The sequence below is a fragment of the Salvelinus alpinus genome, chromosome 12, assembly GCF_045679555.1.
Source record: "Salvelinus alpinus chromosome 12, SLU_Salpinus.1, whole genome shotgun sequence".
NCBI lineage: Eukaryota > Metazoa > Chordata > Actinopteri > Salmoniformes > Salmonidae > Salvelinus > Salvelinus alpinus.
Window position 1 is genome coordinate 29,143,758 of NC_092097.1, and position 20,465 is coordinate 29,164,222.

At 44.9% G+C, this 20,465-nt stretch overlaps 1 protein-coding gene across 2 annotated transcripts in view; it reads right to left on the minus strand.

The window, feature by feature from the left end:
- Window positions 1–20,465, minus strand: part of LOC139535829 (collagen alpha-1(VII) chain-like) — a 130,989-nt gene that overhangs the window by 38,968 nt on the left and 71,556 nt on the right. For both annotated transcript variants that reach the window (XM_071335662.1, XM_071335661.1), the window contains exons 35-65: window positions 16,524–16,559; window positions 16,368–16,421; window positions 15,744–15,818; window positions 15,506–15,619; window positions 13,673–13,699; window positions 13,484–13,537; window positions 8,156–8,227; window positions 8,024–8,083; window positions 7,905–7,940; window positions 7,753–7,797; window positions 7,626–7,661; window positions 7,304–7,348; window positions 7,048–7,083; window positions 6,859–6,894; window positions 6,711–6,743; window positions 6,519–6,590; window positions 6,264–6,323; window positions 6,021–6,056; window positions 5,761–5,841; window positions 5,034–5,069; window positions 4,642–4,686; window positions 4,251–4,322; window positions 3,928–3,972; window positions 3,802–3,837; window positions 3,521–3,562; window positions 3,339–3,419; window positions 3,140–3,175; window positions 3,009–3,044; window positions 2,498–2,578; window positions 2,355–2,390; window positions 72–143 (exon numbers count right to left, since the gene is read on the minus strand). In XM_071335662.1, the coding sequence (XP_071191763.1) occupies window positions 72–143; window positions 2,355–2,390; window positions 2,498–2,578; window positions 3,009–3,044; window positions 3,140–3,175; window positions 3,339–3,419; window positions 3,521–3,562; window positions 3,802–3,837; window positions 3,928–3,972; window positions 4,251–4,322; window positions 4,642–4,686; window positions 5,034–5,069; window positions 5,761–5,841; window positions 6,021–6,056; window positions 6,264–6,323; window positions 6,519–6,590; window positions 6,711–6,743; window positions 6,859–6,894; window positions 7,048–7,083; window positions 7,304–7,348; window positions 7,626–7,661; window positions 7,753–7,797; window positions 7,905–7,940; window positions 8,024–8,083; window positions 8,156–8,227; window positions 13,484–13,537; window positions 13,673–13,699; window positions 15,506–15,619; window positions 15,744–15,818; window positions 16,368–16,421; window positions 16,524–16,559 (1,626 nt within the window). The remainder of the gene's footprint in view (window positions 1–71; window positions 144–2,354; window positions 2,391–2,497; window positions 2,579–3,008; window positions 3,045–3,139; window positions 3,176–3,338; window positions 3,420–3,520; window positions 3,563–3,801; window positions 3,838–3,927; window positions 3,973–4,250; window positions 4,323–4,641; window positions 4,687–5,033; window positions 5,070–5,760; window positions 5,842–6,020; window positions 6,057–6,263; window positions 6,324–6,518; window positions 6,591–6,710; window positions 6,744–6,858; window positions 6,895–7,047; window positions 7,084–7,303; window positions 7,349–7,625; window positions 7,662–7,752; window positions 7,798–7,904; window positions 7,941–8,023; window positions 8,084–8,155; window positions 8,228–13,483; window positions 13,538–13,672; window positions 13,700–15,505; window positions 15,620–15,743; window positions 15,819–16,367; window positions 16,422–16,523; window positions 16,560–20,465) is intronic.

Here is a 20,465-nt window from a genome sequence, read left to right on the forward strand (position 1 = left end):
ATCAATGAGACAAGTGCTTAGCTGTGTGTGTGTGTGTGTGTGTCTGTGGTTGAGAGTGTTTGCAAACTCACAGGTGTGCCTGGATTTCCTGCAGGCCCAATAGGGCCTGGGAGGCCCTGTGCACCTCTCAGTCCTGGCAGCCCCTGGTGACAGACAGACAGAGTGGAGGGGTGAGGGCTGAAACCACACAGCATCCTCTAGTGTTCAAACACACTAAGTGCACAGAGATAGAGATATCAAATCTAAATCATAGCAAATCAAATGTTATTTGTCACATGCTTAGTAAACAACAGGTGTAGACTAACAGTGGAATGCCTACTTACGGCCCTTCCCAACAATGCAGAGAGAAAGAAAATAACATAAATAATAGAAAACCCATAATAATAAAAGTAATAATAGATACAGAATGAGTAACAATAACTTGGCTATATACAAGGGGTACCAGTACCGAGTCGATGTGTAGGGGACAAGGTAATTGAGGCTCCAGTGATGTACTGGGCTGTCCACACTACCCTCTGTAGCGCCTTGCGGTTGGATGCCAAGCAGTTGCCATACCAAACGGTGATGCAGCCAGTCAAGATGCTCTCAAGGGCGCAGCTGTAGAACTGAGGATCTGAGGGCCCATGCCAAATCTTTTCAGCCTCCTAAGGGGGAAGGGGCATTGTCGTGTCCTCTTCATGACTGTGTTGGTATGTTTGGACTATGATAGATCCTAAGTGATGTGGACACCGAGGAACTTGAAGCTCTCAACCAGCTCCACTAAAGCATGTGAATGTGGGCATGTTTGACCCTCTTTTTCCTGTAGTCCACAATCAGCTCCTTTGTCTTGCTGACGTTAAGGGAGAGGTTGATGTCCTGGCACCACACTGTCAGGTCTCTGACCTCCTCCTTATAGGCTGCCTCATCGTTGTCGGTGATCAGGCCTACCACTGTTGTGTCGTTTGCAAACTTAATGATGGTGTTGGAGTCTTGCGAGGCCACGCAGTCGTGGGTGAACAGCGAGTACAGGAGGGGACTAAGCATGCACCTATGAGGGGCCCTGTGTTGGGGGTCAGCGTGGTGGATGTTGTTGCCTACCCTCACCACTTGGGGATGTCTAGTCAGGATGTCCAGGATCCAGTTGCAGAGGGAGGTGTTCAGTCCCAGGGTCCTTAGCTTATTGATGAGCTTGGAGGGCACTATGGTGTTGAACACTGAGCTGTAGTCAATGAACAGCATTCTCATGTAGGGGTTCCTTTTGTCCAAGTGGGAAATGGCAGTGTGGAGAGCAATAGAGATTGTGTCATCTGTGGATCTGTTGGGGCTGTGGGTCCAGGGTGTCTGGGATGATGGTGCTGATGTGAGCCAAGACAAGCCTTTCAAAGCATTTTATGGCTACAGATGTGAGTGCTACAGGGCGATAGGCATTTAGACAGGTTACCTTGGCGTTCTTGTGCACAGGGACTATGGTGGTCTGCTTGAAACATGTAGGTATTACAGACTGGATCAGGGAGAGGTTGAAAATGCCAGTGAAGACACTGTCCAGCTGGTCAGTGCATGCTCTGAGTATGCATCCTGGTAATTAATCTGTCTGGCCCTGTGGCCTGGTGAATATTAACCTGTTTAAAAGGTCTTACTCACATCGGCTACGGAAAGTGTGATCACACAGTCATCCGGAACAGCTGGTGCTCTCACGCATGGTTCAGTGTTGCCTTGTCCTTGTTCAGTCAAGTTTGTGAGAAACATAGAATACCACAGTTCTTCAGGTCCTGTTGATAGGATAGTCTCAAACCGAGCCCGTCCAGTTTGTTCTCTAGTGATTGTACATTCGCCAATAGAACAGAGGGAGGACAGAGGCGGTTTATTAATTTGCCGCCGTAGTTTCATCAGGATGCCTGCACGTCGGCCTCTATATCGCCGTGTCGGGGATTAGGGCCTGGCCTGGGGTGAGCAGTATGTCATGTGTCACCGACTCGTTGAAGTAGAAATCTTCATCCAAATCGAGGTTAGTGATCGCTGTTCTGATGTCCAGAAGCTATTTTCGGTCATAGGAAATGATGGTGGAAACATTATCTACAAAAAAAGTTAAGATCAGGGCAAAAATAGCAGAATTGGTCAGGAGCCCGTAAAACAGCCGCTATACATTCCAGCGCCATTCTCCAGACAGATAGAGAATCCTCCACTAGCCTGAAGTCCTTTCTCACTTCTTAATGGGACCTCTCCAAGGATCAGATTCGGCAAATGGTAACATTCTCAACTTGCTCCACTCATTGACTTTAACAGACTAATGAAAGTGCCAGAGAAACACACAAACCATCAAGAGTGCAGTCCTCTGGGACTGGGGTTGTGCACCCCGAGGGATGAATGGTACTCACATCTCTTCCTGGATCCCCTAGTTTCCCTGCGTCTCCCTGTAACATCAAAGGGAAATTATTGAGAGACATCTAGACACAGTAATGCTTATGTAATGCTCAGAGTATTTTACAGCTGAAGTAATGACAGAGACAGAGGTACTGACCCTCAGGCCGGCCGGTCCTGGTGCCCCTGGTTTGCCATCCAAACCGTTGCGTCCATCCAGTCCAGACGCACCTCTCTCACCCTACAGAGAGGAACACGCATGATGCATACAGTATGATCAGAATAAGAGCAGCACTGGGTTTGTATTGGACCTGAATACAATTTACAAAGCATACTACTCTACTCTACTGTGTCAGACTTTCAGTGCTCCAGCATCATTACTCAGAGTTAGTTCATTGTTTGGAAATTATGATGGTAAGGTATTTTTTGGGATGTACAGTATGTGTGTATACAGCAGTATGTGTGTCTTTCATTCAGTGCTTCTGTAGGCTGTGATGATGCTGTGAGCTGGCCCCACTGCGCTTCATCCCACTGGGAATCTGCAGACTGGGAAACAGGATCCGGTGGAATGAAGGACAGTGTAACCTGCCAATCACCAGCCAGTTTGGAGTCCAATTGGTCCAATTGAAAATCAGCCTGTGTGAGAAGTCACTGTAGTGTGTTGTTCAAACCTTCTCTCCTGGGCCTCCTCTCTCTCCTGTGTCACCCTGGAGAAATAGAAAAAAAAGTGCAATGAGTGAGATAGAGGGAGGGAGAGAGAGGGAAAGAGTGATTAGACAGAAACAGACAGACTGTGACTTACTCTTGCCCCTGAAGGTCCACGTTGTCCCTCAAGACCCTACACACCAACAACAGATCAGGTGAGACAGAGAGAAGACACAGGGTAAGAATTACACACACCACAGCACATAAACAGACAGACAGACATCACGGGTCAGTATACTAGCCAGGAAGCTCAAGCTTCTCAACGATACTAGATTTGGAAGGATGGTCTTACTCACACGCAGCCCAGTGGCCCCTGAGGGCCCTGTCTCGCCCTTCTGACCTTTGCCCCCGTGCTCTCCCGGATCGCCAGCATCCCCCTAGACACAGGAAGTGACATCAGACACTGGGCGGTTAGGTGGACTGGGAGAGAGAGCTGTGCTGTATACATACAAAAATGTGTTTTTACAGTGTTACATACCTTTTCTCCTCTTTCTCCTTTAAGCTTTTGCTCTATATCACGCTGTAGAAGTTAGAGATAGACAAACAGAGAGATATATGGGTAGAGTGGGTGTTAGATAACCAACTAGCTACGGTATGTGGTTCTGATGGCTTATTCAGTTGGAGTATGGTGCTCGTAACACCATTTGTTTGGTATGATTCCCACAGAGGCTATATGTGTTGACTGAGTGTTGCATTTAGCCTCTGATAAATTACCATATTATTATTTAAAAAAAGAGTTAGAATCTTATCAGGACTCACCATGTTCCCTGGAGGTCCTGGGAGGCCTTGAGCTCCCTATTGTGTCAACAAACAGTGTTGTTAATCGGTGTAGATTGGAACTATTATGTCAGATGAGATAAGACAACAAACAGATTAACCTCTGACCTCAGCTCCTTTCTCTCCTCTTGGTCCAATAGGTCCTGGGCTGCCCTGTGGAAGACACACACCACACACACACACGTCACTACAGACAGACACCAACTGACTCACTGCTACTGTATTACACACAGAAACCAGCACAAATACTGACACAGACAGTATCAGATCAATCTGGCAGAAGAGTGTCATGTGAATGACAGACAGGTGTCACAAACATGCATCCCACATGTCATCCTCTCTCTCGATAACTATTACACAGGAGACACAGACAGTATATCAGATCAAACTGTCAGAGGGGTGTCACGTTGTCACATAAACATGTGTCTCACGTTGCGTCCGTGCGCTCCAGAGTCTCCCAGGTCTCCCTTCTCCCCTGCTCGCCCAGGCTGACCCGCCAGACCCTAAGGACGGGGGACAAAACCACACAGATTATGTGCTTGGTTACCATGGCAGTCCTGAAAACATCTTAGAAAATAAAAATAAAAGCTGCACACCCATGCAAAAATGGGTTTAACCAAAGTTTTGACAGCTAAGCTGTCTTCATCAGGGTTTCATCTGTCCTCAAAACATTAGATCACGTAAGAAAGGTTTCCTGTGGTTCATCATGACCTACATTAGTGACCAATCACCATATACAGTACAGCGAGACCATTCTGAAAATAGGGCATAAAAGGGAATATTTTTACATTTCATAGTTGTGACACATTCGTGACTACTCACCCGTACTCCTCTCTCCCCTGCCTTCCCTGGTAGACCAGACTCCCCCTGGTGGAAGGAGAGAAGAACAGAGAAGATGAGAGAGACCAATTGGGGAGAGGAAGAGGGAGAAGGAGGAGAGGAAGACATAGAAACAGACACATGCGATGCATCTGCTCTTGTCTCTAGTCTCCATCAATCCCTTGTCAGATGAAAGGAGGGTCTGAGGCGTGACTAAATCATATGACGATACACATCTCTCATTCACCAATTCAGTTAATGCATGCTTTATCTAATACAGAGAATGGGAGCCAGAGAGGGAGAAGTGGCATTCAAACATGAAAAACATTGAATGGAACAGATGGAACTAGATAAGAGTGTGTGAGAGAGAGATGGATGGAGAGATTGTGACTTACGGGAGTGCCTTCGTCGCCCTTGTCTCCTTTGGCTCCCTGTAAAACACAGTCATCCATAATTCAGGCCCATGACATGGGAAGAAGACCCCGCTGACCACAGTGACACAGTCAAAACACATAAACTTTTAAACAAGAACCCCACAACATCACATAGGGCAATGGTAAAAGTAGTGCTATATATCCAGACTTGAAGTAGACTTAGTTGGTAGTAGTAGTAGTAGTATTGTTTTAGTATTAGTGCAAAAAGTAGTTGCAGTAAGTCATTAGTGATGTACCTCTAGTGGCATCAGGGTATGAGGGGCAGGGGTGAGAGATAGAAAGGACTGGTTAGGTCATCATAACATCATAACAACACTTACACAACAAAGAGGTCAGAATAGACAAACTGTATTAGTACAGTAATTAGTTGCACTGGAATGGCAATAGTACATTCATTCCCTTCAGTGGTACAGTATTGTATAACATACTGAAGGTTGACTGAACTGTAGAAATAACACGGTAATGGCCCAGTAGTGAAGAGAAAATCCAAGACAATAGTTGCAGTAAGACAATAGTTGCAGAGTTATAACAGAGTAGCAGTAATAGAGTGATAACAGGACGTTAGCGCAGTGAGTGACCAGTATTGAAACAGGTCACAGCGGTTATTGCAGTGGGTGAGTGATTGTATAACATGCAGGGGTTTGGCAGAGGTGAAAAGCTCAAGGGTCAGAGGGGTAGTGTCTCAGACCTCTTTCCCTGGGAGGCCATTCTTTCCTGCGGGTCCAGCTCGTCCTGTCTCCCCTCTCTCTCCTGGGTCACCTGGGTCTCCCTACAACACCAAGAGGAACACATTGAGATCAGCTGGACTCACATGACACAATAGTTTTACTGTTAGAAAGACAATAATTACTTACAAGATACTTCATGAAACAACAACACTGTTGCAACATAAACACTAAATAGAAGTTCAAATAAAAGGGCAAAAGCCAATCAAGGCACGTGTCTCACCTTGGTCCCCAGTCTTCCAGCTAAGCCAGGGACTCCCTAGAGGGAAAAGGACATGTCAGTGTGTAGGAAATGGCCTACATGCTGAGCATCTGTAATCAGCTACACAGAGAAGCTCATTGAATAAAACATATATACTTTACAATATATACTGTACCTCTGAGGCTTTCTGCACATCTATTAAAGAGATTTGGTTTGTAGCTTAGATAAAGATTGATACATGATCACAGCTTCATCTGAACTCACCCGATCCCCCTGCTCTCCTTTAGGTCCAGCCTGGCCAGGAGTGCCAGCACCTGGGGGACCCTGGAAGAATGCAAGAGAGAGAGAAATTAGAGAATGAGAAACAGTGAGGAGCATAAAGAGAGATGAACAGCAGGAAACATTTATACCCACTTGCATAGAGAGCATCGTTAAATCACCTGTACACACACCACCCAAGGGCAAGCAGTGCCAGTTTCATGCAGCGCGCTATCATGTACCCTGTGGGTACCAACTCACTTTTTCACCTTTCTGGGCTAGCTCGCCTTTCTGGCCCCTGGGCCCCTCCAGACCTGGCAGACCCGGCTCACCCTGAGGGAGGAGAGGAGAGGGGGACGAGAGAATGAGTCTATGGAGAAAGCATTGTTACTGTGTACAGTACATCAACATATCAACCATTGCAGTATGAGGAAGTCAAAGTGGGCAACTTGCCTGTTCACCTTTCTTCCCACCTAAGCCTGGCCCCTGGATGTGTAGAATGATACAGAGGATGAGATATCATATCCATGTAATATTAATCATATCGGTCTATCTAACCATGAGGCATCAAAATAAATCATGTAGCTATGAGGTGACTCACACTCCGGCCAGGTTCTCCCTTAGCGCCCTCGCTGCCCTGGAGACAGAGAAGTTAGGATGTTTTTATCTAATGTTCATCTATGTTTAGTTGATGTGGTTGTTGTGATTACATTACATTGTTCAGTCATGTTTATTTTGTGGAGATTCACTTCGATTGATCAAAGAGTCAGTCAGACTGCGTTAGTCTCACCTTCTCCCCTGGTAGTCCACTGGTGCCAGGCAAACCCTGCAAGCAAATCAACACAGACTAACTCACACGTACACACATGACTCACACACTCACAAATGCTGATAAAATATCACAATTCTCTAAAGCTGTAGCTTGTATAATCAAATCCTATAACTAAATGACAGTAATCAATAGTGGTGGGTCATGGTGTGAAGATGACCCAAATATGCCATGAAGAGAGAGACCAATAGAGGTACAGTAAGATATAGTTACTCACCCTCAGACCTGGAGCCCCTGTAGAGCCTGGCTGTCCACTCTCCCCCTGAAACACACAGCGCCACAGTGTGGTCAGGACAACACACTGCATGGCACGGCTCTCAGCAGGCTTTTCGAATACCTGTGACCTTCATGCTAATATTAATGGATTCGGTTCAGTGTAGGAGTAGAAGTGAGTGAGTGAGGATGAATACTAGTGAAAACATGAACATGTAAAACACGTGTGATATTCCTACAATGTAACTGTACAATATCTAGCTTAATTGTCATGAACAAGGTCACAGTGAAAAGAAGCATAACCAAATGCATGGTACTGTACTCACCCTCTCCCCTAGCAAGCCAGCAAGTCCTCTCTCCCCCTGGAAAGACAAGTCAGTTACAACCCACAGCAGACACACCAGTTTAACAGCAGGAGTCAAAATGGGTTAAAGGGTCTCTATCCTTACTCACCCTGTCACCTTGTGATCCAGGCTCACCTGGCTGGCCACGGTCCCCCTGAGAAGACAGAGAAAGCAGGGTCATCCATCCACCCAAATATCAATTGTTTCATCAATTCTAGACCCAAATATGGAGATTGTATCTAATGTTTTGTATTGTCTTACCTTGACTCCAAGGCCTCCAGCAGAACCACGGGGACCCTAAATCACACAAATACTACACTGTTGGAATATACTGCACATGATATGTAACAGATATGTATGCATGTGAATGTGTGTCCTACCCGGTCACCAGGCTCTCCTGCCTTCCCAGACGGTCCTGGCAACCCCTCTGCACTCGCTCCCTGAAACATCAAAAACACTCAGTACACACTTTCTCTTTCACACACACACACAGACCACACAACACAACCAACCTTGTCTCCTTTGGCTCCCTGTTGTCCTGTAAGTCCTCTGGGACCTTGAGCTCCTGGGTTTCCATCAGAACCCTGAAACCAACAAAATACATAAATGATGGTAACACACACACATCAAACCATAGACACAGCTACTTCCGGCGCCGACAGAGATGGCCGCCTCGCTTCGCATTCCTAGGAAACTATGCAGTATTTTGTTTTTTTACGTGTTATTTCTTACATTGGTACCCCAGGTAATATTAGGTTTCATTACATACAGTCGGGAGGAACTACTGAATATAAGAGCAACGTCAACTCACTATCATTACGACCAGGAATATGACTCTCCCGAAGCGGATCCTGTGTTTTGCCTTCCACCCAGTACAATGGATCTGATCCCAGCCGGCGACCCTAAACAACGACGCCGTAAAAGGGGCAAACGAAGCGGTCTTCTGGTCAGGCTTCGGAGACGGGCACATCGTGCTCCACTCCCTAGCATACTACTCGCTAATGTCCAGTCTCTTGACAACAAGGTTGATGAAATCCGAGCAAGGGTAGCATTCCAGAGAGACATCAGAGACTAACGTTCTTTGCTTCACGGAAACATGGCTCACTCGAGAGACGCTAACGGAGTCGGTGCAGCCAGCTGGTTTCTTCACGCATCGCGCCGACAGAAACAAACATCTTTCTGGTAAGAAGAGGGGCGGGGGGGTATGCCTTATGATTAATGAGACGTGGTGTGATCATAACAACATACAGGAACTCAAGTCATTCTGTTCACCTGACTTAGAATTCCTCACAATCAAATGTCGACCGCATTATCTACCAAGGGAATTCTCTTCGATTATAATCACAGCCGTATATATTCCCCCCCAAGCAGACACATCGATGGCCCTGAACGAACTTTATCTGACTCTATGTAAACTGGAAACCACACACCCTGAGGCTGCATTCATCGTAGCTGGGGATTTTAACAAGGCTAATCTGAAAACAAAACTCCCTAAATTCTATCAGCATATCGATTGTGCTACCAGGACTGGTAAAACCCTGGATCATTGTTATTCTAACTTCCGCGACGCATATAAGGCCCTCCCCCGCCCTCCTTTCGGAAAAGCTGACCACGACTCCATTTTGTTGCTTCCAGCCTACAAACAGAAACTAAAACAAGAAGCTCCAGCGCTCAGGTCTGTTCAACGCTGGTCCGACCAATCTGATTCCACGCTTCAAGACTGCTTCGATAACGTGGATTGGGATATGTTCCGCATTGCGTCCAACAACAACATTGACGAATACGCTGATTCAGTGAGCGAGTTCATTAGAAAGTGCATCGGCGACGTAATACCCACAGCAACGATTAAAACATTCCCAAACCAGAAACCGTGGATTGATGGCAGCATTCGCGTAAACCTGAAAGCGCGAACCACTGCTTTTAACCAGGGCAAGGTGACCGGAAACATGACCGAATACAAACAGTGTAGCTATTCCCTCCGCAAGGCAATCAAACAAGCTAAGTGCCAGTAAAGAAACAAAGTAGAGTCGCAATTCAACAGCTCAGACACAAGAGGTATGTGGCAGGGTCTACAGTCAATCACAGATTACAAAATGAAAACCAGCCCCGTCGCGGACCAGGATGTCTTGCTCCCAGACAGACTAAATAACTTATCCCAGTCTGCTGTTCCCACATGCTTCAAGAGGGCCACCATTGTTCCTGTTCCCAAGAAAGCTAAGGTAACTGAGCTAAATGACTACCGCCCCGTAGCACTCACTTCCGTCATCATGAAGTGCTTTGAGAGACTAGTCAAGGACCATATCACCTCCACCCTACCTGACACCCTAGACCCACTCCAATTTCCTTACCGACCCAATAGGTCCACAGACGACGCAATCGCAACCACACTGCACACTGCCCTAACCCATCTGGACAAGAGGAATACCTATGTGAGAATGCTGTTCATTGACTACAGCTCAGCATTTAACACCATAGTACCCTCCAAACTCGTCATCAAGCTCGAGACACAACGACGAGACGGCCTACAGGGAGGTGAGGGCCCTCGGAGTGTGGTGTCAGGAAAATAACCTCACACTCAACGTCAACAAAACAAAGGAGATGATTGTGGACTTCAGGAAACAGCAGAGGGAGCACCCCCCTATCCACATCGACGGGACAGTAGTGGAGAGGGTAGTAAGTTTTAAGTTCCTCGGTGTACACATCACGAACAAACTGAATTGGTCCACCCACACAGACAGCGTTGTGAAGAAGGCGAAGCAGCGCCTCTTCAACCTCAGGAGGCTGAAGAAATTCACTCACAAACTTCTACAGATGCACAATCGAGAGCATCCTGTCGGGCTGTATCACCGCCTGGTACGGCAACTGCTCCGCCCACAACCGTAAGGCTCTCCAGAGGGTAGTGAGGTCTGCACAACGCATCACCGGGGGCAAACTACCTGCCCTCCAGGACACCTACACCACCCGATGTCACAGGAAGGCCATAAAGATCATCAAGGACAAGAACCACCCGAGCCACTGCCTGTTCACCCCGCTATCATCCAGAAGGCGAGGTCAGTACAGGTGCATCAAAGCAGGGACCCGAGAGACTGAAAATCAGCTTCTATCTCAAGGCCAACAGACTGTTAAACAGCCACCACTAACATTTAGTGGCCGCTGCCAACATACTGACTCGACTCCAGCCACTTTAATAATTGGAATTGATGGAAATGTATGTAAAAATGTATCACTAGCCACTTTAAACAATGCCACTTAATATAATGTTTACATACCCTACATTACTCATCTCATATGTATATGTATATACTGTACTCTATATCATCTACTGCATCTTGCCATCTTTATGTAATACATGTATCACTAGCCACTTTAAACTATGCCACTTTATGTTTATATACCCTACATTACTCATCTCATATGTATATACTGTACTCTATACCATCTACTGCATCTTGCCTATGCCGTTCTGTACCATCACTCATTCATATATCTTTATGTACATATTCTTTATCCCTTTACACTTGTGTGTATACGGTAGTAGTTGTGGAATTGTTAGGTTAGATTACTCGTTGGTTATTACTGCATTGTCGGAACTAGAAGCACAAGCATTTCGCTACACTCGCATTAACATCTGCTAACCATGTGTATGTGACAAATAAAATTTGATTTGATTTGATTTGAGACACGAATAGGGCTGTGGCGGTCATGAAATGTCATCGGGTAATGCAAATAACTGCCGTTCTCACAGTAATAGACCGTTAATTAACATCAACGTGTTTAGCATCTCCGGGCCTCCATGCATAGACTACAAGCTGCTGATGCGGACCTTTGGAATTTTAAAAAGTCTAATACATCGATGTAAAATAGCCTACACCATCACAATAATCCATTATTTAGTTTAGGCAGGTCTTAAGAAACATGCAGCCTATTTCAGAAGAACAGATTAGTATGAGTTGTCCTTATGTTAGGCCCTGATCTGGCTATGCCATTTGGCTGTGAGCTACACTAGTTAATTTAGCCAGACAATATTTGCTTATAAGTCCAGTAGCATTATTTTATATTATAGTAAGAGGAAGACAATTGAACATAGCTGAATAAAATAGAAATAGAAAAGCCTCAATTTGTCGGGGCATGGACTGTACAAGGTGTCAAAAGCATTCCACAGGGATGCTGGCCCATGTTGACAACAATGTTTAGTTGTGTCAAGTTGGTTGGATGTCGTTTGGGTGGTGGACCATTCTTGATACACACAGGAAACTGTTGAATGTGAAAAACCCAGCTGCATTGCAGTTCTTGACACAAACCGGAGTGCCTGGCACCTACTACCATACCCCGCTCAAAGGCACCAAAATATTTTGTCTTGCCCATTCACCCTATAAATGGCACACATACACAATCCATGTCTCAATTGTCTCAAGGCTTAAAATCCTTCTTTAACCTGTCTCCACCCCTTCATCTACACTGATTGAAGTGACATCAATAAGGGATCATAACCTTCACCTGGATTCACCTGGTCAGTCTATCTCATGGAAAGAGCAGGTGTTCTTAATGTTTGGTACACTCAGTGTATGTGTGGAATAATTTTTTATTTAGAATGGCCCACCAACAAACAAAAAACATGTCATCTGTAGCCTGCACTCGAATAGCGAATGTAGGAAGTGCTTCCAGCACATTTCAATATGCCAGGTGGGCTACACCGATTGTAAAGTGGATTAATGTGCTTAAATTTAAGCAATAAATATAGCAGCACGAAAAAGCTGGGATCCTCTGAAATAGTGGCCAGTCAAAACTGTTTTCACACGTGATGACTGGGCTTATAAGAACACGTTTCACTAGGCTCTGTAGGCTATGGGCTCTCCAACCTGGTTCCAGGGGTCCTAGGCCTATAGCAGGGTTCCCCAACTGGCGGCCTGCAGGCCAAATTTGCAAAAGCTGTCATCAAGGCAAAGGGTGGCTACTTTGAAGAATCTGAAATATAAAATATATTTTGACTTGTTTAACACTTTTTTGGTTACTACATGATTCCATGTGTTATTTCATAGATTTGATGTCTTCACTATTATTCTACAATGTAGAAAATAGTACAAATAAAGAAAAATCCTGGAATGAGTAGGTGTGTCCAAACTTTTGACTGGTACTGTATGTGTGAAATTAGTTTTAATTTAGAGTGGGCCATTATCATGCACTTGCATAGCAAATGGAGGACGCTTTTCCCACAGTTCATTTTCCTGCCAGCCAGGTAGGCTACTACGGTTGTAAAGGGAAGCAATGTGCTTAATATTAGAAAAGTTGAAGAATAAATATAGTAGGCCTAGCCTATAGAAAGCTGATGAGATCCTCCTTTTTTAAAAGAAAAACAATTTTCTCTTGCAATTGCATTGTCTATAGAAATTTTGCACAACATGGGCTTCTAGGAACAATTATTTAAATTCCATGCATCAACCAGCTATGAGGAGCTGGCTCTCGCTGTGCAACAGGTGAAGTGTTCGATGTGATTTTTCAATTGCATTTGCATTGATGTCAGAGTGGTTAGACTAGAGGGACAAGAGAGCGCTGAGTTCCAGGCCATTAGCAACTGGCCGTTGGCAAGTTTGGTAGGCTTCTAACGACCATCAGCGGCATCAGAGCACAGTTTTGGAGAAGCCTAGTTACTATGACAACTGTCATGTCACATGGAATTTGACTACGATCATGTCTCGTGACTGCCGGTGTTGCGGTAATACGGTCACCGTAGCAGCCCTAGACAGTATAATTATCACCCCAGAGATCAGCACGATGCAAATGCAGACACACATACACAAAGACACACAAATGACACATGTCCAGTGATTGACAAATCTTACCGGTGATCCCTTCTCCCCCTTTACAGCCGAGCCACTGCCCACTCCTGGAGGTCCCTGTAAGCAAGACAGACAAACACACAGACAGACAGAAATAAAATAGATGTGACAATCATTATCCTCTTGTCATTCCTACAGAGATATCTGCAATGAATCTACAAGACAAGCTGGGAACAGCACTGGATGACTCACCCGCTCTCCTGTGCTGCCCTTATCTCCCTAAAAGGGTGGAAAGAGAGAGGAGAGAAAGAATGAAATGATTAGTGATTGAGTTTTGTTGTTCCGCAGACGCTATATCATACATCCCAGTATAGGAATACATTAGACTCCCAGACATGCACACAATCACACTGCCCGTCTACTGCACTATGACGAAATATCAAGGCCTCTAAGTCTGAAGAGTATCTTGTTGTCAAGGAAACCGATGGAAGGGTACGATCAGGTGGAAAATTACAAGATACAGAGGAGGATGACAGAGATATTAAAAGGTTCCTAAGGTCACTCTTATACATCTCAACAGAACCAATCATTTTTAAATGACACATGAAAAGAACCTAGAAATCTAATCATGTTTTCGTTTTCCACGTTATCATATAACAGACAGACTGTTGGGGGTTATTCTCAAGGTTAGGATACATTTTACATGAAGAAGTAAAATATGTATGAACATCCCTCACAGCACTTCCATCACCCGTAGTTTGAACCATCTAAGCACTTTCGAAAAGGGGCATGTTTTTGGGAGTAACTTCAATTGAACCTGAACTGATGAGGTGCCTGCGAAATGAGTAGCAACTCTCTTCCAACCCCGTGTGTCCACTCGTGACATTCACAGTATACATTCACAGTACACAGTATCCTTCCTGTTTGGCCCTGTCCGGGGGTATCATCGGATGGGGCCACAGTGTCTCCTGACCCCTCCTGTCTTATCCGGTGTCCTGTGTGAATTTAAGTATGCTCTCTCTAATTCTCTCTTTCTCTCTCGGAGGACCTGAGCCCTAGGACCATGCCTCAGGACTACCTGGCATGATGACTCCTTGCTGTCCCCAGTCCACCTGGCCGTGTTGCTGCTCCAGTTTCAACTGTTCTGCCTGCGGCTATGGAACCCTGACCTGTTCACCGGACGTGCTACCTGTCCCAGACCTGCTGTTTTCAACTCTAGAGACCGCAGGAGCGGTAGAGATACTTTTAATGATCAGCTATGAAAAGCCACCTGACATTTACTCCTGAGGTGCTGACTTGCTGCACCCTCGATAACTACTGTGATTATTATTATTTGACCATGCTGGTCATTTATGAACATTTGAATATCTTGGCCATGTTCTGTTATAATCTCCACCCGGCACAGCCAGAAGAGGACTGGCCACCCCTCATAACCTGGTTCCTCTCTAGGTTTTGGCCTTTCTAGGGAGTTTTTTCTAGCCCCCGTGCTTCTACACCTGCATTGCTTGCTGTTTGGGGTTTTAGGCTGGGTTTCTGTACAGCACTTGGAGATATCAGCTGATGTAAGAAGGGCTATATAAATACATTTTATTTGATTTGACATATTGTCACGCCTGTTCCCACTCTTCCGAGCGCCAGACTCCCCAGGATTACGCAATCAAGCCACCATCAATACGCACACCTGCCTTTCCCCATCACGCGCATCTGCACTCATTGGACTCAGCCGAATTCTATTACTTGTGTTAATGTCTTCCCTATATCTGTCTGTTCCCTAGCTCTGTTCCCTGCTTCGGGATTGATGTTTGTCATATGTCCTTGTTTACCCGTGTGCTGACGCCGTTTCTGTCGTGTTCAATGTCCGTTCCCTATTAAATGTTTGACTCCCTGTACCTGCTTCTCCTGTCCGGCGTCGGTCCTTACACTTACAGGTTACAGGCTACTTGAATTAGTGTCTTTCTCCCCCGTGTGGCCACTCGTGATATTCACAGTATACATACAGGTTACATGCTACTTGAATTAGTGTCTTTCTTCCCATGTGGTCTGTTCACTAGTTAGTGTGTCAAGGACCAGACCAGGGTAACTGACCTTGATGGAGAGGCCAAGGGCACCTGGTATCCCGGGGCGACCGTCCTGTCCTGGGATCCCTGCAGGTCCCACAAAGCCCTTGGCCCCGTCAGTTCCTGGACGCCCTGTGGTACCCTAGGTAACAGAGAAATATCATTCATCATCACAAAGATTTAATTCAACTGAAGAGAATTTGACCTACAATCACACGTGCATGTGTGTGTCTGACTGTGTGTGTGTGTGTGTGTGTCGGTCTCACTGGTAATCCTGGGACCCCTGGTTCTCCTTTCCTGCCAGGCAGACCTCCTCCTGAAACAGCCGACCCTGGCTCACCCTGAAACACCAGTAGAGAACCAGCTTAGTGAACATCGAACACACAAACAGCAGATGGGATGACATACTGTCACAGATTCCCCCAGTCCTGCTGCTAATTCTGTGCACCAGTTCTGGAGGTCTACGTCACCGGACTCTAGGCGTCACTGAACTGTCTCATTACGCACACCTGATTCCAATTCCCCTGATTAGTAATTGTATATATGTGCCCTCTGTTCACCATTGTCTTGTCAGTTATTGTTCCCATGTCCATTGGTCTGTGAGTACCTGTTCTTTTTTATTTCGGCTTTCATGCTGCGTGTATTGTGCACTTGTTATTGCAGGTCTCGTCTTGTGTATTTATTAGAGGTTTAACCTTGCTCTTTTGTTTGGGTTACATCCCTGTGTCTTTGTATACGTGTTTGTTTTGGGCTTCGTCCCCGTGCCTTTTCATGACATGTTGTATATTTTGGGTGGAGTATTAAATCCACCCTATTATGAATTCCTGCACCTGTCTCCAATCATTTACAACATATAGTTTACTGAGGAAAAAGAGGTGTGCTGTACTCACACTGTCGCCCCTGTCACCCTTTGTCCCTGATGTTCCTTTAACCCCAGGATCACCCTGCCACAGAGAAAACATCAAAAATCTGACTTCACAATACAACAACACACAAACATAAGTGCTAGATACAGTATAAACAGATCATTGCTGGGTGATACTCACAGGATCTCCTCTGATACCTGGTAGCCCCTGTGAACCCTGAAAAAGACAAAATAGCAAAATAGTTAAACAACGTCTAAAGCAGGTTGGAACAACTCAGCGTCAGTGGTTAGAGTGTCCGCCCTGAGATTGAAAGGTTGAGGGTTCGATCCCTGGTCGAGTCATACCAAAAAATGGAACCAGCTGCTCTCTCTGCTTGGCACTCAGCATCAGTGGTGAACCATCATTCAGAGCAGGTGGGGCAGAGCCTGTTTTGAGCGCCACATTATTTGGCCTTTCCTGTTTTGCATGTTATTTTGGCATTAACACGTGTCAAATATACGTTTTCAAACAATGTAAAAAAATATATATATAATTGAGATAATAAATCTGCATACAAACATGGTCTCTTTTTTGTTTTCTTGAGTAAGGCAGCTCCAAAATGCAGGTGATTCAGCCTAGCTAAGTGCTTTCTGTGGTGGGGCAAGCCAGCAGAAAATACGGAGCGTTGCGCGGTGATTGGCTCAGTGTTCTGTCACTCATGGGGACACCACGTCACAGTTAAGTCTAAGGGAAGAGCAAAAAAATTCAAGCCCCTTGGGTGCTGCCATAGAGTTACATTAGAAGTGCCCATCCAAGAAGGCTCAAGGTCATTGGCCACAGATAAAATCACATATCACATATCTACAGTAGCTTTGACTGGACTGATACTTTCAAAATCTTAGCTAGCAGTCATCATGAATCAAGTCGACAATCTACTGGCAAATCCTTGTCATATGAAGATATATAATGAAGAGAAATTATAGATAAAACGTATTGGTGCTCGTTGGCCATAAACATTACACAACAAGTTGGAAAATTCAACAATGAGTGGTTTGGAAGGAATCAGTGGCTAACTGCAAACATTGCAAAGCAATCATTAGCCTGTTATTCAGTGGAGTGGCTGTGTGGTCTAAGATTAAGGGTCTCTTTACCTAGTTTAAAATTATAAACATTCAACATTGGCCATGCTGTCAATGAAGCATGACTTGTGCCACGCTCAAAACAACTGTTAACTCGGAACTGCAAAATCTGAATTTAGTGAGTTCAAAAAAACTGGGAACTCTGGAAAAACGAGCTATGACTGAGAAAATATGTTTGGAACTTTCATCCAACTCGGAATTGTACATTCGGAACACAGGCCTCTTTCTAGAGCTACGAACTGAAGATCACTGACGTCATTATGATTCAACCCCCCCCCCCCCCCCCCAGACTTTGATGACAACGTTTGATGACACAGCACAACAAGGTGAGTACAAAAATGTCTTGTATGCTGCTTCATAAATTATGTAATATGCCAGCGAGATATGTATACTGTAGCTAACAAAGTAATACTAAGTGTATGTTGAGTAGTAAGCTGTTAGTAACCCATGTGCCTCACCCTAACAATTTGGTCATTTCTTTCAATTTTTGCCTAAAACTACCTGTAGCTCAGGACCTGAAGCAAGGATATGCATATTCTTGATACCATTTGAAAGGAAAAACTTTGAGGTTTGTGGAACAGCAGGGGTTCAAACTGTAGAACCCAGTTCCTACCTTTGAATATAAAAATTGATTTTAACAAACAAAACGATGCTACATTTTATCTCTGGGACAAATCAGAGCAAGATTACTGAAAGTACCTTATTTACCTTCAGAGGTGAATGTATCAAACCAGTTTCCGTGCTAAAAGTTTTGTTGTTGTGCACTCTCCTCAAACAATAGCATGGTATTTTTTCACTTTAATAGCTACTGTAAATTGGACAGTACAGTTATATTAACAAGAATGTAAGCTTTCTGCCCATGTCTATGTCCTAGGAAATGTTCTTCTTCCGTACAACGTAACACTAATCACATTAGCGCATGTTAGCTCAACTGTCCCGACACCGATCCCGTAGAGGTTAATTTTGCCTACTGTTCTGACTTGGTGGTGCACATGTAGCCTATAACCTGTTTTTGAGAAATGTAATCATCGAATATTGTAAGAGCTTTCATTGTCTGCTTATATGACCCTTTATTTATCCTACGGTTCTGACTCGGTGTACAGTGAAAACACTGCAAGAACGGCCCATGTTATGAATTCTGTCGCAGTACATTTCAAAAGTGCTGAACAAGTGCTGCCCTATCCCATCTGGACAAAAATAATACCTATGTAAGAATGCTGTTCATTGACTACAGCTCAGCATTCAACACCATAGTACCCTCCAAGCTCATCATCAAGCTGGATGCCCTGGGTACCAACCCCTCCCTGTGCAACTGGGTCCTGGACTTTCTGATGGGCCGTCCCCAGGTGGTGAATGTAGGAAACAACATCTCCACCTCACTGACCCTCAACACTGGGGCCCCACAGGGTGTGTGCTCAGTCCTCTCCTGTACTGCCTGTTCACCCACGACTGCATGGCCATGTACGCCTCCAACTTAATCATCAAGTTTGCAGACAACACAACAGTAGTGGGCTTGATCACCAACAACGACAAGACAGCCTACAGGGAGGAGGTGAGGGCCCTCGGAGTATGGTGTCAGGAAAACAACCTCTCACTCAACGGCAACAAAACAAAGGAGACGATTGTGGACTTCAGGAAACAGCAGAGGGAGCACCCCCCCATCGACAGGTCAGCAGTGGAGAAGGTCTCCAAATGTGGAGAAGCAGTGGTGAAATGGTCCACCCACATAGACAGTGTGGTGAAGGTGCAACAGCGCCTCTTCAACCTCAGGAGGCTGAAGAAATTTGGCTTGTCACACAAACCCTGATAAACTTTTACAGATGCACAATCGAGAGCATCCTGTCAGGGTGTATCACAGCCTGGTATGGCAACTGCACCGCCCTCAACCGCAAGGCTCTCCAGATGGTGGTGCGGTCTGCACAACGCATCACCGGGGACAAACTACCTGCCCTCCATGACACCTACAGCACCCGATGTCACAGGAAGGACAAAAAGATCATCAAGGACAACAACCGAGCCACTGCCTAACACCGCTATCATCCAGAAGGCATGGTCAGTACAGGTGCATCAAAGCTGGGACCGAGAGACTGAAAAACAGCTTCTATCTATCTAAGGCCATCAGACTACTAAACAGCAATCACTAACTCAGAGGCTGCTGCCCACATTGAGACCCAATCACTGGACACTTTAATAAATGGATCACTTTAAACAATGCCACTTTAAATAATGCCATTTTAATAATGTTTACATACCTTACATTACTCATATCACATGCATATACTGTATTTTATACCATCTACTGCACCTTGCTTATGCCGCTCGACCATCGCTCATTCATATATTTATATGTACATATTCTCATTCACCCCTTTAGATTTGTGTGTATTAGGTAATTGTTGCGTCAAAAAACAGAACACTCAAAACATGAGCACAATGGCAGCTCTTCCTTTAAAGAACTCCAGGCCTCAAGAGGGCAGATAACCCAAAAACACAGGTGGAACTAAAAAATTGAGCCAGGATTTCTGGAGGGACTACTTTTACATGCGCACTTGGCAGATAAGCATGGGTATAAAATGTTTGGTCCTCAACATACACAGAGCTCATTGTTCAACCCTAAAGACGCAACTGGTATGTAATGTTTGGAATTATTTATTATGTTGCATCCAGTGCTTAGCACAATTTACATGTTTAACTCTGGTAGTGGTGACTTTTGTTGTGGATATTTTCTGACTGCAGAAGTAATTGCTAGAAGTGCTAGATTAAATTGTTTAAATGTTTACTTTATTCAAAGCCATGCTTTGTTGCTGTGTCATGCATTGTTTAGTGTAAAATAATGCATGTTTATTCTCTGTTTAAGGTTATCAACCTATTGCTATTGCTATTCCTATTCCCTATTCCTTATTCCTCTGTCATTCAACTACTCTATTCAACAAATCAACTGTTTCAACATATTCAACAAATGGCATCAAAACCATAATAAAACACTGGAAAGGAATTGAGTTGT